A 20806-nucleotide genomic window follows, 5' to 3' on the forward strand; every position below is an offset into this window, starting at 1 on the left:
GTTCAATTTTATCATGGTAAAAATGAACAATTTGGGCATCAAAAAGACACAACACGAGATAAATCTCAAGTTTCTAAACAATCTTTACGAAAGCTGGAAGATGGTTAAACTCATCATTCAGGGAAATCCAGCCATTCATACTGAAACTTTATACAATTTGTATGGAGAACTTCAATCGTATGAATCCTCGATTGACCCACCAACCACTACAGCTTTTGGAGGACCACTTGCTCTCGTTTCCACATCTTCTCAAAACCAAACACCTTTTAATGAACAAAACTTCAATCATTTTAATCAGACATCTTTTCAAAACCAACCCTTTTTGAACAATTCTTTTGATCAATCTGATTTAAATGATGAAGCAGACTACCAACAACTGTGTGCTTTGGTAGCAAACACAAACCTCCAGAGATTTATTCCAAATCACGGTCAATTGAATTTTAAACCAAATTTTCAAAACCGACCATCATTTGGACAAAATAATTCTGGATTTCAACCAAGACCTCAACCTGTTCAAAACAACTCAGGTTTTCAACCAAGACCTTATTTTGGACAAAATTTTCAAAGACCTTCCTTCCAAAACAATTCAAACCAAGGTTTTCAAAACCAGGGATTTCAAAACAATCCCAACTCAAGTCATCATAACAATAACCAAAACAACAGTTTTCAAAACCAAAACAGAGGATTCCAAAATCAAGGTTACACTAATCAAAACAATGGCTTTCAAAACAACCAAAATTTTGGATTCCAACAGAACCCTTCCCAATATTCCCAACAAATCCAAACTCAAGCTCCTGAAAGACTTCCGATTAAAAGTCAAAAGGATGACAGTGATGAAGAAGTGATCATTTGTCACAACTGCAAAGGAACTAATCACTATGCCAGAGAATGCCGAGCCAAAAACAAAACCAAAGTCAAAGACTCAGCATACTACGCTCAAAAAGCCGATGAATTAAAGAAACAGGAAAATCAAGATAAGCAAAGAGCATTGATGGCAATCCATGAACCAAACGTGGAATACTGGCCAACTTCTGAAGACAAAGCTGACAATGAACCAACACAATCAAACTTCTATTTCGTAGTTGGTGTTGATAGACCTTCAAGAGCTCCAAACGTCATAGAACAGGTATGGTCTATGATCTCTGAACGTGGTCTTTCGAAATCAATTTTTGAGTCCCATATAACCAAGATTGAGAAAAGTCTAGAAGCTGATCTCAAAAAATATCATGACACAATGATCAATTCCGATATCTGCAAATCTGAGTTACAAACCTTACAACTCAAATTTGGAGAATCAACAAGGATAAAGAACAAATTGGAAAGAGACGTTGAAAGAAAATCAGAAGATTATAATCACGTCTTGGAACAATTAAATCAAACCCTAATTTAGAAAAAGGATTTGGAACAAAAAAATCAGTCAGTCATTTCCTCTGAAACAAAAGATGTTTTAGAAAAGGAAATCCTTCAGTTGAAACAAAACTTTCAAGAATCAACTGAAAAATACAAAACTTTAAATGAAAAACTGACTGATTCTTTAAACCAAACCAATTTTCTTGAATCTGAAAACAAAAGATTGATATGGAATATGAATTCTATCAAAATTGCTAGAAAACTAAGTGATGATGTTTTCACCAAAGCAAACACCTTAGGAACTGGCAAAATTGATACGAATTACAGACCAGGAATTGGAAGAGAATCCTTTGAAAATGAACTAGCTAAACAAGAAAACATGACAATTTGTGAAAACTTTGAATCCACTCTTCCAGATCTTTTCACATCTGCTAATGAGGAAGATTCTGATGACGAAACAGTTATCAACTGTAGCCCAGATGATACTGCTTTCACTGTTTCCAAAAAGTCTATAAAAAGAGTTGTAAAATCTGAAACAAACTCTGCTAGTTCTTCAACTCACCAAATCAAACATACCAATGAAACCACCAAAACCCCACTTAACAAACCAAAAGTTTTTGAAAACAAACCAAAGAAACCAGTTCAACCTTACCTCATACCTCAAAAACAGGTTTCCAAACAAAAACCAAAACCTTTTCAAAAACCTTTTGAAAACCGCTTTCAAGATATCACCTTTAACCATTCAAGGAACTTTAAAAAACGACTAAATCAGAAAGTTCCAAACCATCATCTTCAAAAAGCTTTTCATAACCGCCAATCACATCCCATATATGAAGAGAACTTTTCAAACAAATCTTCACATCTAGGATATCGTTCACCAAATCACAGATTTTATAAACCCACATGTTTTCAAAAACAAATCACATTTTGGGAAAACTTGATAAATAAAATCAAACCTCAACCATTCCATCCTAATAAACCAAACTCTTATAGAAACGTGAAGTCAAATGCTATAAGAAATTCATTAAGCAAAACACCCAAAATAACAACAACTAACAAACCAGGACCCATTCAGATTTGGGTACCTAAACCTTCTGTCTAATTGTAGGTATTTAATGTTGGAGAACCCAATGATGATACATGGTATATTGATAGTGGCTGCTCCAAGCATATGACAGGAAACCGAAACTACCTGCGTGACTTCAAACCCACCCAAACCAATCAAGACGTTACCTTTGGCAACAACATGACGGCAAAAATCAAGGGTTATGGAAACATAACAAATGGTAACTTCACCATAAAGAAAGTTGCCTATGTCGATGACCTGAAACACAACCTCATCAGTGTTTCTCAACTGTGTGATAACAATCTTGAAGTCCTATTCACCAAACAAAGAAGCTTGATCATGGACGCCAAAACCAAAGAAATCATTGTTGATTCTTACCGTGCCGGAAATATGTATCCACTTGACATGGATCTTATCTATGGTAAACCCGATATATGTCTGCTATCAAAAGCCCCAGCAGATATCAGTTGGTTATGGCACCGCCGCCTTTCCCATCTAAACTTTGGGTACATCAACAAACTGATCGGCGATGATCTTGTTAGAGGACTGCCACTTCTGAAGCTTGATAATGAAACTCTGTGTGCTGCATGTGAAAAGGGAAAACTTTCCAAATCCACTCACAAAAGCATCTCAGAATCTAGTGTATCCGAACCACTAGAATTGCTGCACATAGACCTTTGTGGCCCTGCCAAAACCCAAACCATACAAGGGAAGAAGTACATTCTTGTTGTCGTTGATGGCTTCTCGCGCTTTACTTGGGTCTTTTTCTTAAGACTAAAATCAGAAGCACCTGAAGAGATGATCAACTTCATCAAACAAATCGAACTGAAGCTCAAACGACCTGTTCGAAGAATCCGAAGTGATAATGGTTTAGAGTTCAAAAACAAGACTCTAGATTCATTTCTCAAAGACAAAGGAATTGAACATAACTTCTCAGCCCCATACACTCCACAACAGAACGGCGTTGTCGAAAGAAGGAACAGAACTCTATGTGAAGCTGCAAGATCAATGCTTATCTTCGCTGATCTGCCACAATAATTCTGGGCAGAAGCAATAGCCACAACTTGCTACACTCAAAATCGTTCCTTAATCCATAAACATCTTCATAAAACACCATATGAAGTCATTAACAACCGAAAACCAAACATCAAATTTTTCCATATTTTTGGTTGTCGATGCTTCATAAAGAACAATAAAGATCACCTTTCAAAATTTGAATCAAGGTCGGACGAATGAATTTTCCTTGGTTACTCGTTTTCCTCAGCTGCTTATCGAGTACTGAACAAACGTACCAGAGTAATTGAAGAAAGTACCGATGTTCATTTCGATGAATTTTATGTCAGGAAATTGGATCGTGAACATTTTGGTTCAAAAATGATCGATAATATTTTTCAAAATCCAATTCAACAAACACCTTCTCCTGACAGAGATATTGAAATCGATCTTGATTTACTTTTTGAACAACCCAAAACCGCTTACAATTCTGAACTTCTAACTACTTCTATTGATTCTACAGGAACAACCACTGAAGGAACTCCACAAACAAACCAAAATGATGCAGATCAATTCGAGGGGGAACCACCTACACATACTTCTTCATTGGAACAAACACCACATCCTCCTTTAAATACCCCATCCCCAAATATCCAAAACAATCCTGATGCATCATTTATGAGGAAACCTTCAAACCTATTCCAATATGAAACTCCCGGAGAAGAACAATGGGATACTGAAATTCCAATTATTATAGCGGAAGAGAATCGCTTAATAAAATGGACCAGAAACCACCCAACTGACCAAATCATCGGAGATCCAAACTCAGGCATCCAAACTAGAGCCGCAACTTCTAATGATTGTTTATTTGGAGCCTTCTTATCCATGACTGAACCCAAAACCATACATTCTGCTCTCAAAGATCCAGACTGGGTAAAAGCTATGCAAGAAGAGCTAGAAGAATTTGAAAGAAATGACGTCTGGAATCTTGTCCCTACCCCACCCGATGTTTCTGTTATAGGTTCAAGATGGGTATTCAGAAACAAAACTGACGATCAAGGAATCGTTTGTCGAAACAAGGCACGTCTCGTAGTCAAAGGATATTCATAACAAGAAGGAATCGACTACGATGAAACATATGCTCCAGTTGCCAGAATTGAAGCAATTCGCATCTTTCTTGCATATGCTGCACATAAGAACTTTAAAGTATTCCAAATGGATGTTAAATGTGCATTCCTACATGGAGAGTTAGATCGCGATGTATACATCCAACAACCACCAGGTTTCGAAGATCCCAAATTTCTTGATCACAGCTTCAAATTGCAGAAAGCTGTCTATGGCTTGAAACAAGCACCCCGAGCCTGGTATGCCACATTGACAACCTTTCTCGAAGAATTAGGTTTTAAAAGAGGTTCAATCGATCAAACCCTCTTTCGTAAAATCTATAATAAACATCTTTTAATCGTACAAATATATGTTGATGACATTATTTTCGGTTCTACTGATGAATCTTTGAGTATTAAGTTTGCAGATCTAATGAATAGCAAATTTGAAATGAGCATGATTGGGGAGATGACTACTTTTCTCGGACTTCAAATCAAACAGTCAACTGATGGCATTTTCATCAACCAAGAGAATTATGTCAAAAACCTACTCACTCGCTTTTCAATGGACAAATCCAATACCGCAAAAACCCCAATGGCTTTTGGATACAAAATCGATGCAGACTTAAATGGAAAACCTGTTGATCAGAAAAGATATCGTGGAATGATCGGATCACTCTTATACCTCACTGCCAGCAGACCTGACATCATGTTTTCTACATGTGTCTGTGCCAGATACCAAGCAAATCCTATGGAATCCCATGTAGTTGCTGTGAAACGCATCTTCAAATACCTAAAACGCACTCCCAAACTTGGCCTTTGGTATCCAGCTAAATCCGATTTTCAGCTGAACGCTTTCACCGACTCAGACTATGGAGGATGCAAGTTAGATAGAAAGAGTACATCTGGTAGCTGTCAATTCCTAGGAGGTAGACTAGTGAGTTGGACTTCAAAGAAACAGACTTGTGTATCCACATCAACAGCAGAAGCTGAATATGTCGCTGCCGCCAGCTGTTGTTCGCAAGTCATATGGATGCAAACTCAACTGCGAGACTATGGCTTCAAAATTTCACAAATTCCCATATTTTGTGACTCAACCAGTGCAATTGCCATTTCTCACAATCCCGTTCACCATTCCATGACAAAGCACATCGATATTCGATATCATTTCATCAAAGACAACATTCAAAAGGGTCATATCGAATTGCACTTCATCAACACCGAAGATCAAATTGCCGATGTCTTCACTAAGGCTCTCAATGAAACAAAGTTTCAATACTTCCTAGGCCGTCTAGGAATGTTAAATCCAGATAACATCTATCCTTAAACTTTTACTTTTTGTTTGTACAAAAGTGTGTTTACTTTCATTCAAAAGGAAAATTCAAAAACAATTGAAAATTGCTTTCCTTTTAAAAAAATACCAAAAACATTCAAATAACCAATATTTCCAAAAACATTCAGAAAAACAAATCTTCAAAAAAAAAATTAATAAAAGACTTGCCATAATAAGCTTTTATAGAACCTTGTGATTAATCTTCTCTTGACTTAATTTTCAGATGCTTATGCTCGATGAAGATTTTAAGTCATATTGATTCTCAATTGGAGTGAAGGTTCAAATATCCTACTTTTAATAATGTATATAACTTTATTTCCTTCGATTTTATTTCATTATTGACGATTTTAAACAATCAAGGGACATAAGGTTAGGAGGTTCAGATGAAAACAAAAACCCATGTGAGAATTTGTGCCTCGTCGATCTAAATCATTGTGGAAATCATTTCTTGTGAGCTTAGGTGTGTTACTATTGCTTATAAGGTATACCCAATTATACCTTGTCACGGTCTCATTTTTGCTTAGATATCAAAATGACCAGGGACGATACATTCATTTCTTACATACTAGACAAACTGTCTTTTATGCCACCTATCCCTACCTAGATAAAAGCCAACCAAAAATGAAGACTTGCGATCCCATGATCCATCAAGCAAACAACGACATATCCTTACAAGAAAACCAAAGGAAAAACAAATATCTATCAACATCCAATCCTCAAAGACAAATCAACAAGAAAACAAATGGATTCAATAAAGATATACCAAACAAAACAAAAAAAATATATTCTATATTTGGTATTTTCAAACAAACTTTCAACCAAATGGTTATTTCAAAACAAAAATCATAAAGTCCCGCGATTTGTTTTAACCATTTTTCACAAAAGAAGATATCTCAATCACTCAAGTCAAATACTCTTAAAAAGGTCTCAAATGTAGCAAATTCTCAATGCTAAAACAAAATATCTTTTTACAATAAATCGATATTGATCAACAAACAGGATACTATCAAAGAAGAAGCTGCAACAACAATGGATTTCCCGGGATACTGTAGCCTTCATCACTGAAGAATCTTAGTTGCAAACTGCACTATGAAAATTGCTAAACCCCTCTACATGTATTTCCCGACGGAGAGAGAGTGAACTTTAATGGCATGAATGAAGAAACCCGCTGAGTAATGCCGAAACTAGTCTTATGTGATTGATTATCTAATAATGCGACTAAGTGACTTTACAGGAAAAGCATAGGTGAACACCTCCGATATGAGTGTGAGTCGTCAGAGAGAGATATCACTCATTTTTAGTGATCATTAACTTGTTCTGCTGCCAGAACAACCAAACACCCAAGTGAAGTGTGAGCTATACCTATGAGCGTTCATCTGAATCGACCTGTTAGACCACTTGTCGTCATTAATAATGCTATAAAATCTAAGGAAATTTCTTTAGATACATATATGACTACCCTTTGATAACCGAACCCGAGACTTTGATTCGGAAACAAATTTCTGAAAATCTTTTACATAAGATATGTTAAACCAAGTCACAAACTTTCAAAACGATTACAATGGTTTTATATATATATATCTTCTCATTGACAAAACTTTTATCCCAAATCTTCAAGATTAAAATTGTTAATGTGATTATATCTATCCTTATTTCATCAATGATCACATAGGGGGAAATTGTTGAAAAATGTTTTTATATGTGATCATCACTGAAATAAGACGAATTGGTTTTATATTATCTAACAAATATTATCAGTTATTTCAAGTTGCGTGGATTCGTGCTTAATTATGAAATAGAAAAATATGCAAAAGACGAAATACGCAAAGATGGAAAAATAGACGCAATATTTGGTCGTTTGAAGACAAAACAAATCATGACTAAAATTGTCAAGAATTTAAAAACCTCAAGGGTCAAAAATGGAAATTCAATTCACAATTGGATATATATATATATATATATATATATATATATATATATATATATATATAATGGAAAGAAATGAACAAAGCAAAAAGAACCCAACACCATGTGTGCTACCAACTATTACATCCACCAACAAATTCTTTTTCATTTACAAACACTAGTGGAAGATTTCTTTTGATTAATTTTGCATATATATATATATATATATATATATATATATATATATATATATATATATATATATATATATATATAGATACATACGTGAGTTTGTCATTGTGAGAGTTTAAGTGTTTTGTGTGTTTCTTTGTAATATCTCCTGCACTCCTTCATCTCAAAACAACCTACAAACAACCTCAAAATAATCTCCAAACACCTCCAAATACCATCCTTAAACCTCCTCCAAAAAACCCTTTCAAATCACCACAACCATCATCACCTTGCTGATTTTCGACATCAGAATTTGCAAGTTAAGAAAAAATTCACCGAGCACAACTCAACAAGATAATACGGGAGAGATTTGCACCGCAATTTATTCAGGACCTTACCTACATCCAGGAATTTTCCTCGATTTTTTTGAACAATGCAAACCCCAGAGAGACGCGAGAGAGTATTGGCTATCCAGAGAGATTTACTACGAAAATCTATATTCATAACCACCCAAAGCTCTTTCAACATCACCCTCTTTGTTACCTTATACCACCAAAACTACAACCTTATTACACCTTCTACCACCCTCCAAATACCCACTTCAACCTCATCAAATCACCTTAAAAAACCCCATACCCACATACAAAAAACATTACCCGTGTATTTTGTATCGTTTTGTAAACAATTCATTGTTACATAAAAAGAACTTATTGTTACTTACCGGATTGAACTTTGAACAAATAGAGACACAGTCTATTAAGATCCAGTCCAATTCTAAACCAGTTCAGTCAATTTATAGACGAACCGACTTTATATATATTTATATATTTATATATTTATATATTTTATTACAGCTTTACGTCATTTAAATACTGTCATTTATTTCATTTATAGATTTAAGTCATTTATAGCTTTCCAGTTTATATTTATTCCGCACTTCTTATTTTTTTTTCCGCATCTTATCTCCTTAAATATATATATCTGTCACCCAGTAACTGGTATCCGAGCCTTTATTCGTGGTAATCAGATCGTATATTTTCAACAGTACATGCAAACCTATAAACCTTGGATCTATGTTTTCTCTATTATACATGCAAATATTAACTATTCCACGGTTTCATCCTAACTAGCATATTATGAAGCACCTATACTACAAAGTTCTAGTTAGATGACATACCTTTTGATGTAGCTTGATGTCTTCAAGATTTAAGAGCTTAGCCCCAATTGTGTGAAAGCGTCAAATGGAATCACAAATCACCAAAACACCTTGGAAGAACTTGAGAGAATATGTATGCACACTAAAATCGGCCCACTCTTATTTTCACACACTTGTGCCAATTTTGTGAGCCAAGGACCCCTTTATATATTATGGAGGATTAGGGTTACATCCATGTAAACCCTAATACCCATGAACTTTCATTTACATAGGATCCATGGGTTAAAAGCTCCATGGACCATCCATGAAAGCTTAGCCCAACCTAAATGAACTTGGCCCATTCCATATATATAAGAGTCCATATTTAATTAGTTCTTTTTGATCACTTAATTAATTCTAAATTAATTCTTGATCAATACTAATTAAATAATATGATTCCATATTAATATATTAGAACTTATAATATATTAATATAAATCATAAATATACTATTCTCAAAAGACTATCCATATCAATTGTGCCGGTGAAGTGCAACCCAAATGGACCATGCCGGGTCGGGTCAAGTACATACCAAATATAGTTATGGACTTAGACATTAATCCAACAGTCTCCCACTTGGATAAGTCTAAAACTATTATTGAGTATGACTTCAAAACCTAACTGGCAATCGTAGCTCTTAAAGCCGCTGTCGAACTCTGACCTTGTCAATGACTTGTCCATTAGATAAGGGATCATATATTCCTCCATTCTAGATATCATATGGACTGAGACATGGATTATAATCATTCTCTCTGTCCATTTGTTGTTTCCCGATTTTCGATTTATGATGACTGTCTGATTGAACAAATCAAATCAGTCCTGGCTTGGCCAAGCACTCACATGTGTCATCGCTAAATCATCGAGGGGCCCACATATATCGCTTTTATCCGGAAGGTAAAAGGAATGGATAAACTTCGACTCATATGGCTTGTTCTACTACTTGTTGAATCATACACAAAGGCACGTTTTATAACATTGAGTTACCAAATGCGTTTTCGTGCAATCAATGTATAACCAACTCATAGTAACAACTCATATCTCCAGGTTTGAAGAATATAAGATATTATCGTCTCATGATCACTCGTGATAAAATCCATGAAGTGATTCAAATGAGCGCGGGTTGAATCCAATACTCAGAACTTATGAGCACTCATGAGTGTTGTAGCACCACTTTTTCCACCAACTTGGACCTCTACAAACCAACCCATGACAGTCTTGATTCATATCTACTTCCAACATATGAACGACTGTGGATGGTTTGAATAACTTAATCATTCAGGAAGAGCGACTTAGTTATTCTGGAAGTCAAAACATGCAAAGTGAAACACAAGAATAAATGAATCAAATATTGTATCAAACCCTATGAATATAAATAAACACTTTTATTTATCACCATACTGATTACTCATTATTCATTGTTTCGGTTTTATCAACTTTATACTTGAATTAAAAACACTAGTTGTCCCATGCTCCAAGCATGTACACTATGTTTTTCTTAAACAATAGTTTTGCCATACACCAAGTATGCACTCTATGTTTGTCTATGATCCTTATTTTGTGAAATAAACCAATTGAACATAATTTCAATGATTCTAATTTCACACTCCCAAATCCTTATCGAAAAATGTGAGAATTTCAAATTCCTATCATTTATCGAAATCTGTTTAGATTTTAAACTTATATGCACTGACCCTCCTGTAATGAATATGTACAAAGTCACAAAGACTTGTCAACAGTCATTATAAGGAATTCTAATGGAGATCAACTCCATGGAAACTAAGTCTCATATTCAAAGTACATTGCTTTGGACATGCTTCTTGCATTAAGTTTTCTAATCTTACACATATAACTTCCACCTATGGAGACAACTCCATATTCTCATTTTGACTATCACTTCTGAATAAGAGATGCCTCTTTTCAGAATATGTCAATATGGTCCTTCCAAAATTAGCACTATACTTCCAACTGTCCCTGAGCAACCAATCTTTGGTAAACCTCAGATTGTCCTCGACAATTGCTTAATCATTTTAGTCATATCCAATTCTAGACCTTTTCCCTTCTTAATGCCTCTGGGCATTTGGAAAAATTTAGAAATGACAAATATTATAGCACATGCAATCGATCCTGTACCCAAAGCAAATGGTACACGATTCATGATGTCTCACATAAAGACATGATTCTAAACCAGTCTTTTGCTACAATATTTTTATTTGCCATGTTTTCAAAATTTGACTATGAAGAGGGATGCCGTAATCATAATCAAATTTTAAGAACGCAATATATAGAATTTCCTTAAGTTGAATCAATCCAACATGAAATTCATATATATATTCTTGACTAAAGATTATTAAGGTCTCAATCTAAGCCTTTAGAACTGAAATGAAGTATATCTTCTCCCTTAATTATAGCAAAACAACTTTTTTAATCCCTGCAGCCTCACGAATTGAAACTTTTGTTTTCTATAATTAACATTGCTAACTTGCAACACTAACAATAATTATCATGCTCCCACTAACATGATGATTATTACCATAACACTTATGCTCCCACTAGCTTTGACATGTACTCAGAAATCAGCTGGACTTCTAGAAATCAATACTTTATTGACTTTCTTACCAAAGTTCAGATTTCTGATACTAGATTGCTTTGATAAGACTTTATCAAAATCATACACCTTATCTTAGATAGATCACAGGTGTGTCTAAACAATTTCAGAACTATGAAAAAGGATGCCATAATCATAGTCTCAATTGTTTAGACCTTTTGCCATTTCTCATAAGTCAATGTTAGTGTGCCGGTTAACCACACACGCTCCACTAACGACTTTGAGAACTGCAAATATCACAATTGCTATCAATTAAAATCTACTTAGTGAAAGAATTTCCTCACCATCATTTTCATGAATCGGAGAGAAACCTTATGACACTTAGATTTTATGGTGTATGTGTTCTTATCCATGTGAATTTGTCAAACCATAATCACAAGACTAGGTTAGTGACAAATCCTAACTCATATGGATTGAACTTGTGCAATCTTAACCTCTTGCCACCTGGCAGCACAAGGGCCTACCATTGCTTCCAAGTAGTTATGCAAACAATTGAGAACATGTAGAACTCAAATATATATAGCCAACTTAACTGGAATGGGCACAGAAATGTCAACACGATAGGTTATAAACCTCTAGTTGTGTACTAGTGATGAAATACAGGTTTTATTCTTGATTACTTCTTGAAACCCTTTCAGGATCTTTTAGACTCCCACTGTCTCCTTGACCTATAAGACTTTCTTGCCAAATATTCAAGAGATAGTGTGGATTCTAATTAAGATAAACACTTAACACAATTGGCCTAAGTTGGTCTCTGTTTTATCCAAAACATCACAATTTACCAAATTCAAATGTACAAGAGTAGAAAACCTTTTACTCTTACATTTCACTAGTGTTAATAAACCTTCTTTAAGATGTGTCACTCAAGTTACATTTGTGGTGGGCTTGATCAGTGCACAAGAATGTGTACTCGATCCCTTATTCCTTTACTTGACTCACACATCCTTGTGAAGAAGTAATTAGTCTTAATTTTCCAATGCTTGAAAGTTCTCATTCATCATACTATACAACTTGCATGATTCCAAGTTTCTATCCAACTGAAACTTGGGTGATGAGAATCTTTCCTTATTTGGAAAATTTAGACACTACCACAAATGAAAGAATCAAATTCATATTTCCACTCTTGCTATTAATGGAATCATATAAGCAACAATTTTTTTCCTTTTCACAAATGCCATTGTAAGGATATTTTAAAATAAATAAAATCAAATTTTTTTTCTTTTATTTTAAAAACTTTGCGGAAAAACTATCCTTACAGTGCAAAAGCACATGAAAAACTTTGTTGTTATCTATTCCTAAGCAATATATCATAACTCCTAAGCAAACACTCAAAATTCTGATCACAGAACCATGCGATCGAGATCTATCTTCGCGATCAGAATCAGTATATACTTCCTTTAAGTTTCTTCACTTTTCTTTGATTCTTAAAACATCAACATGTGACCCAGTCACATCATGTAACAAGAATCTCAGAATAGAAACTTAACAGAGTTAGATAGTGGGCTTTACCTGAAGTAGAGTCAATCTTCTTGACTTGCTCAACCTTATGATCTTTCAGGTAAATAGGCTGCTTCGCAATCAATGCCCCTTCCTTTGGCAAGAGAAACATAGGGACTCTTTGGGAATGGTACATGGGACTATCGCAGACTTAGCCTTTCTCTTTACCATTTGGTCAACCTAGTTGACTATGGTCAATCCCTTTCCTTGGGAAGAGAAGGCTTTTCTAGATATCCAATGTTACCATTGTGAATGTCCATGGTAGTTTGGGAAGTTGATCTACTAATCAAATTTGCTCTCCCAGTGCTCCAAATTATTGCTGATTCAGCAGCACCAACCAAACAGATAAGATCATTAAGGGTCATGTCATAGTCTGTTTCATAGTAATCCCAAAGGAATTCACTATGTGACTTAGAAAGTGATTGAACCACCAACTTTCTCAAGAGTTTGACACCCAACTCTCCCGGCTTGTCAATATGTGACTTCATCTCTAAGATGTGATCACACATAGACCTTGCTTGGCATTAGGGCTTGAGTGACCTTGAACTTGTGGGCTAGGGAGAATAATTGGAGGAGGTGGAGGAAGAGAAGTATGACTTCCATGAGCCAAACTCGGGAAGTCATATTCATTAGGAAAGCTTGGTTTGGGAAGATCATTGTTATCTAAACCAGATATCAACAATGGGAGAAATTCACGTAAAGTTGATTTAATTCCTTAATATAACACCCAATATGATATATTAAGGCTAGGACCCAACAAACTATTTTATAACTTGGAAGAGGGATGCTGTAATCCAAGCTATAAAATATTTGAAGGTAGGTGAATGACGATTCACCAATTTCCACCAAGATAAACGAAATGTATTATTAGGTTTTAATTGGTTTTGAAACTCCTAGATTCTTTTGAGATTCATTGAACTTTTCAATGGCATGTTTCAATCTCGAGTGTGCCCTTCAGGTTTTGTGACTGGGATGCCGAGGATCACAAAACAAGGTGTGAAGTAACCATGCAAATATACTTGGTACCCTTAATATTTACCCCTCAATCGATGTGCCGGTTAACCACACATGCTCCATCGATACTATGATAAACATTAAGTTACCCTTTGCCTACCTGGTTAAATACGAGTTAGTGTGCCGGTTAACCACACACGCTCCACTAACCGACTTAAACAAAGTGCAAAGTGTAATTTCATGGGTTAGCACCAAATTCACATTTTCCTAAGTAACTAAGATTGGGAATTTATAAGTGTTTAGTTACTTAGTATTTATCATTAATACTTTTAATGAAGGGATAATTATAGTCCTTGTCCTACCCGTTCGGCTAACGACCCTCCACCAGTCAAGGAAGCGGTGGGTGAGAGTGTACACCCATTAAGCTGTCATTTTATAGGCAACAACCTTATACCCCCCTTATAGACCGGCTTTGTGAATGAGGCCTACTAACGGTAAGATTGACTTTATCTTATACATATCTATATAATTAAAATTATAATAATAGTATAAGGGTGTATTTTAAACATTTAAAATACTTGGTGGTTTAATCTATTAATTAAACTATACTCTTAATTTAATTAAACTTAAACCATGTCTTTATGGAATTATTAACTATTTTAATTAAACACTTTAACTAATTTAATGAAGTCCATAAAGTTTGAATTTTAACTTTTAAAATTGTAGAGTTTGGAATTAAAGCATTAATGTGTGTGAGACTTTACAAATTCCAAAACTTGAGGGCAAGTTTTGAAACTATTCAAAACCTTTCATTTCATAACTTATGAGTTTAATGGTTCTTTAAAATGAAGACTCTTCATTTTTATGTAACCTCTTATTCTTTAATAACACTTTTAAAGAAGTGACTCTTATACATCCATAACTTGAGGACAAGTTATGGAGTCATAAAATAGTTTAATGAAAAAAAAACTCTTCATTTTTGTGTAACCTATGACACTTTTATGAGTTTTAAGATTCTTAAATGTGACCTTTTATGTGACTTGAAGAAAAGTTACAAAAACACCTTTTATGAACTTCTTTTAGATTAATATGGATTGAAAGCAACTTAACAAATAATATTTTTCATCAATCTAAATTAACTCATAAAACAAGGTAACACAAAAAAACTTTTCATGTTCCATAACTTATGGAGGTTTCAAAAAACTCTTTAGATCAAACTTTTAAAACTAATAAAATAATCATATCATTTTATTTTTTACTAAATTTGACCTAATTCAACTCATATAGTAAAGTGACTCAAATTTTAAAAATAATTAGTTTTTCATAAAATCAAGTAATTATCTTAAAATATGACAAACTTCATGTTTTTTTTTCCTTTTTTTTCCTTCAACTTGAAAAAAAAAATACATTTGCATCAAATATAATAGAAAACAACCTGGCTCTGATATCACTGTTGGGTTTTGAGCATTCTAACACTCCTATGGTGTACATGCAACCCTATAAACCTTGGATCTATGTTTTCTCTATTATACATGCAAATATTAACTATTCCAAGGTTTCATCCTAACTAGCATATTATGAAGCACCTATACTACAAAGTTCTAGTTAGATGACATACCTTTTGATGTAGCTTGATGTCTTCAAGCTTAGCCCCAATAGTGTGGAAGCCTCAAATGGAATCACAAATCACCAAAACACCTTGGAAGAACTTGAGAGAATATGTATGCACACTAAAATCGGCCCACTCTTATTTTCAAACACTTGTGCCAATTTTGTGAGCCAAGGACCCCTTTATATATCATGGAGGATTAGGGTTACATCCATGTAAACCCTAATACCCATGACCTTTCATTTACATAGGATCCATGGGTTAAAAGCTCCATGGACCATCCATAAAAGCTTAGCCCAACCGAAATGAACTTGGCCCATTCCATATATATAAGAGTCCATATTTAATTAGTTCTTTTTGATCACTTAATTAATTCTTGATCAATACTAATTAAATAATATGATTCCATATTAATATATTAGAACTTATAATATATTAATATAAATTATAAATATACTATTCTCAAAAGACTATCCATATAAATTATGCCGGTGAAGTGCAACCCAAATGGACCATGCCGGGTCGGGTCAAGTACATACCAAATATAGTTATGGACTTAGACATTTATCCAACAGTAAGGACGTCTACTCGACGAGTAGGCACGAATGTTCGCGAAGTAAAGCACAAAGTCCTTGCCGTACACGGATTCTTCGAGGGGACTCGGCGAGTCAGTTGGCTACTCAACGAGTAGCCTCTGTTTCTGAAATCTATAAATAGAGGATAAACCCGAGTCCAAAACTCTCTCTGGCTTTTTGGAAGATTACTTGGCGACTAAGGAGACTGCTGGAGACCTGAGGAACGTGAGAAGAATCCTAATCCTCAATTCTAAGAAGATTAAGGCAACATAAGTTTACTTTTCCACTTTATCTTTGAATAGAACCATGTTTGGATTGATTGAATTCGTTTTTAGGTTTTTATCTGCTGTAATTATGAACTAATTTTGTTAGTTTCTGTTTAGGGTAGATAAGTTTGCTCCTATGGATTAATTTATGTTTGGATTGATGGTTATTTGGTGAATTTTTGTTAAATTAAGCTTGTTAAAGACCCTTATGCATTAACCATAACTATTTTCTGTTAATTGCTAAGTAATTAAGCTGCATGAACATCTCTTAATTGCTTATCTCATGTGATTTATGTGAACACATTGTTATGTGCCTAGGAATAGTGAATGTGAAACTAGGATTAACTAGAGAATGGGTAAATTAATGTGTGAGCTTGTATGATAAACCATCAACAAGGGGTTAATTGAATTACCAATTTAATTAGCTAATTACAAGTCTTATTTAATCCGAATAATTAAACTAGGAAATTCATTAGTTTAGTCACTTGATCACTGCTTAAATTAATTTGTTTTCTAAGGATTGGTAATAGCAGATGTGAATCTAATCACTTTAGTCGGTAACCAATAACAATTAATCCATTGCATTGCCATAAAATTAACCATAGGAGTAAATGAATCGAACCTCAACATAAACCCTTTTGATTATTGAATTTAGTTGATTTTTACTTGCTTTTAGCTGTTAGTTAAGTGTTAGTTAAGTTTCAGTTAAGTTTCTAGTCTTGCAAAACTAGAGAAAACCCTTCTATTTTACTAATTGTTTTAGATAATTCTAGTAGTTAGATTAATTTTCGTTCCCTGAGTTCGATACCCTGCTTGCTAATTTATACCACCAATAGACAGGTCCACTGCCTTTTGTGTATCAAATCCATAATTAAAAGTAGGATAAAACTTGTTCGTTTTACACACATCAAGTTTTTGGCGCCGTTGCCGGGGAACGGTTCAAAAATTAATTCTAATTTCTAGTGTTATCGATCCTTTGTGTGAGATTTATCTTGCACAAAGTTACTGCTTTAGTAATTAGTTATTAGGATAAGTTTTAAAGTTTTCTGTTTCTAGAATTTTAGTTAATATTTTTTTCTGTTTTTGCCTTGAACTCGCCGAGTGCACTCAAAGCTACTCGTCGAGTCCATAGCTGTTTTCCAGTTTTGATTTGATTTGATTTTATTTTTGTTCTTTTTACGCGTGTTTTCTGTTTTGATTGCAGTCGCTTATGACCAGAGGAGGAGGTACATAGTTGATTCCACCACTTGAAGACCCGAAAGCAAATTTGAGGAAAAACAAAGGCAAAACCGTAGGAGAAACCGCAACATTGAAGAATTCGCCGTTGAAGAATCTCAAATCTGTTTTTGGGAAGAAAAAGAACAACAACGTAGGTGAGTCTAGCAGTCAAAAGAGTGACATAAGCAACCTTGAAAATCTTGGAGATGATACATTCCACAAAGAACCCGAATTTGAGTACGAGTACGATTCAGAATACGAAGAAGGAAGCGACCTAGAAGGAGACTTTGACAACACCATGGCCAACATCGATGAAGTTCCCATGGGAGAATGGAAGAAAAGGATACGTGATGATACCGGCCCAGGACTTGTGCAACCCGCAATTCCTGCGACTGCCACCTTTGAACTTAAAGGCTACATACTTGGTCAACTTAAGGAGATTCCATTCTACGGGAAGGATCATGAAGACGCATACAAGCACCTAGACGAGGTCAACGATATAGCCGATTACTTTAATGTCCCCAATATGGCTCGCGACACCGTGTTACTTCGTATGCTACCGGTCACATTCAAGGGAGCCGCGAAAGATTGGCTGAAATCACTCCCTCCCGGATCCATCACTACTTGGGCCAAAATGAAGACGGAATTTATAGACCAATTTTGCCCTCCCTCAAAGATAGCCAAGTTGAAGAAAACCATAGCCAATGTTGAACAACAAGCTGGAGAGTCACTTTATGAAGCATGGGAGAGATACAAAGGATTACTAAGGAACTGCCCACATCACGATTTGAATAGTCAACAAGAAGTCTCCATTTTCTATGATGGAGTAAATGTAACAACTAGGCAGCTCATTGATTCGCAAGGACCTCTCACAAAGAAAGCACCCTCGGTGATAAAAGAGCTAATTGAAGAATTCTCTAAACATTCTAGAGAATATCATAACCCAAGGAATGAACTAAGTCGACGGGTAGTGAATTCAGTGAATGATGGCATGGCAGCGATGATGGCTAAGTTGGAGAATTTGAATCGAAGAATGACTAAGATGGACCAATCCATCCATGCCATTAGGGTGGGTTGTGAGAATTGTAAAGGGCCTCACCTTACCAAAGATTGCGATCTTGACGAAAACGGGAACCGGAAAGTGCAAGTGTGATATTCAAGTGGTGATAGGTATGATGACAATTGGCGGAAACCCAAGAAAGTATGGCTACCTTATGATGAATACAAAAAGGCGAAGGAAGAGAAATATAAGCAAAAGGAAAGGGGTTTTTATCAAAAAGAGGAACCGGTGCTGGAGAAGAAATCTGATTTGGAGGATGTGTTCACAAGATTTGTAGCTGCGTCCGAGAAATGGCATAATGATACCGACAATGAATTGAAGGAGCAACGAATTATGCTTAGAGAGCACCAAGTTATGATGAAAGATCAGCAAAATATGCTTAGGAATCAGCAAGCCTCTATTCATAACATTGAAAAACAGCTAGGCCAACTTGCGCAACAAATCAACCAAAGAACACCCGGTGAACTTCCTAGCAATACCGAACAAAACCCCAGAATGGCGCATATGAAGGCCATAACAACGGATTCTGAGACAGTTTTCACTCCTCTGACCCCTATCCAGAAGAATCCCAACAAGGTGCAAACAGAAGAGGCAAATATCTGGGAATCGAGTAAACCCGAGTCGACTCGCCGAGTCACCAACAAGGACTCGACGAGTCCGAGACCTGATGACACAAACGACTCTCTTTTAAAACCTTATCGGGCCCCTTTTCCATTTCCGAGCCGAGCTATACCTAATGAGCAGATTCGAGAATATAGGAGGTTTATGGAGCACATAAAGGTACTCCAAGTGAATATTCCGTTTGTTGAAACAATAGTTCAAACACCAAAATACGCAAGTTTGCTTAAAAACCTCTTTACGACTCGGAAAAATATGGGAGAAGTAGCTGAAATAGTGCTGAATGAACTGGCAGAAAAGAGGGGCGATCCGGGAAGCATCACCGTACCTTGTCAATTTGGGAACATAATGACTACACGAGCATTGACTGACTCGGGGGCAAGCATTAATATCATGCCATATTCTTTCTTCCAAAAGTTAAACCTCCCGGTTCCAAAGCCTATTCAAATGAAGATTCATCTAGCCGTCAAAACGGTAATACATCCAATGGGAGTGTGTGAAGATATTCTTATCAAAGTTGATAAACTAGTATTTCCTGTTGACTTCATAATATATGACATGGAAGAAGACCTTAAGGTACCAATCATTCTTGGCCGACCGTTCTTGAATACCGCTTATGCCTTGGTATGTATGCGTGAATCTACACTAACCTTGAGGGTGGGGGATGAATCGGTGATTTTTAAAGCTGATGAAAAGGTTAAGCACATAAAGTCCAAAGAAGATAAAGTTTCCTCAATAGATTTAGAGGATAAATTGTTAGAAAAAGAGCTTGCAAATTTACAAGAAAGCAATCCAAAGTAGTTCTTATTATCTTTGGAAGAGAATTCTGATGTTGAAGGAGATCTGGAGGAGATTGAGAGGCTGATCGAGGAAGCTGATTATCAAGAAGGCCTCAAAAGTTTTGGAAGCTCAATGACTCGCCGAGTAGCACCTACTGACTCGACGAGTACATACGAAAAATCCCGATTTATTGAAGATTTTGGTTTGCAACCCATTAGTACCCTTTCTGGACCAGAGGTGCACGTTTTGCCTGATTACTTGGAGAATCTTCTGGAGGGGAACAAAGCTATTAAAGATTTTATGTCACAACTGGCATTTTTGCTAGGAAATTCTATTCTCATGAAAACATCATCTATTGTAAGGCTTGTACTCTAAGTGAATATCATACTCTATGTTCAATCAACGTCATCCATTTGAATCCAAACTCTTGAATGAAGGTCAAAACCTAATACAATACATCTCATATGTTCAACTATGGGTTGAAAACCCTAGAAATCCCGATTCAAGT

The 20806-nt window shown here is 35.4% G+C and overlaps 1 protein-coding gene and 1 non-coding gene across 2 annotated transcripts in view; one reads left to right on the forward strand and one right to left on the reverse strand.

Moving 5' to 3' along the window:
* LOC145131477 (uncharacterized) overlaps positions 1 to 20319 on the forward strand; it is a 39670-nt gene extending 19351 nt beyond the window's left edge. Inside the window, exons 2-3 of the mRNA XM_079066156.1 lie at positions 17895 to 18729; positions 19072 to 20319. Of these exons, the coding sequence (XP_078922282.1) occupies positions 17895 to 18729; positions 19072 to 20319 (2083 nt within the window). The remainder of the gene's footprint in view (positions 1 to 17894; positions 18730 to 19071) is intronic.
* Positions 18523 to 18629, reverse strand: LOC145134997 (small nucleolar RNA R71). Its single transcript, XR_013719479.1, has one exon. It is a non-coding gene; the product is annotated as a small nucleolar RNA R71 (small nucleolar RNA).
* Positions 20320 to 20806: the final 487 nt, after the last annotated feature.

Source organism: Lactuca virosa, chromosome 8 (assembly GCF_052849685.1).
Source record: "Lactuca virosa cultivar CGN04683 chromosome 8, Lactuca_virosa_CGN04683_v6, whole genome shotgun sequence".
NCBI lineage: Eukaryota > Viridiplantae > Streptophyta > Magnoliopsida > Asterales > Asteraceae > Lactuca > Lactuca virosa.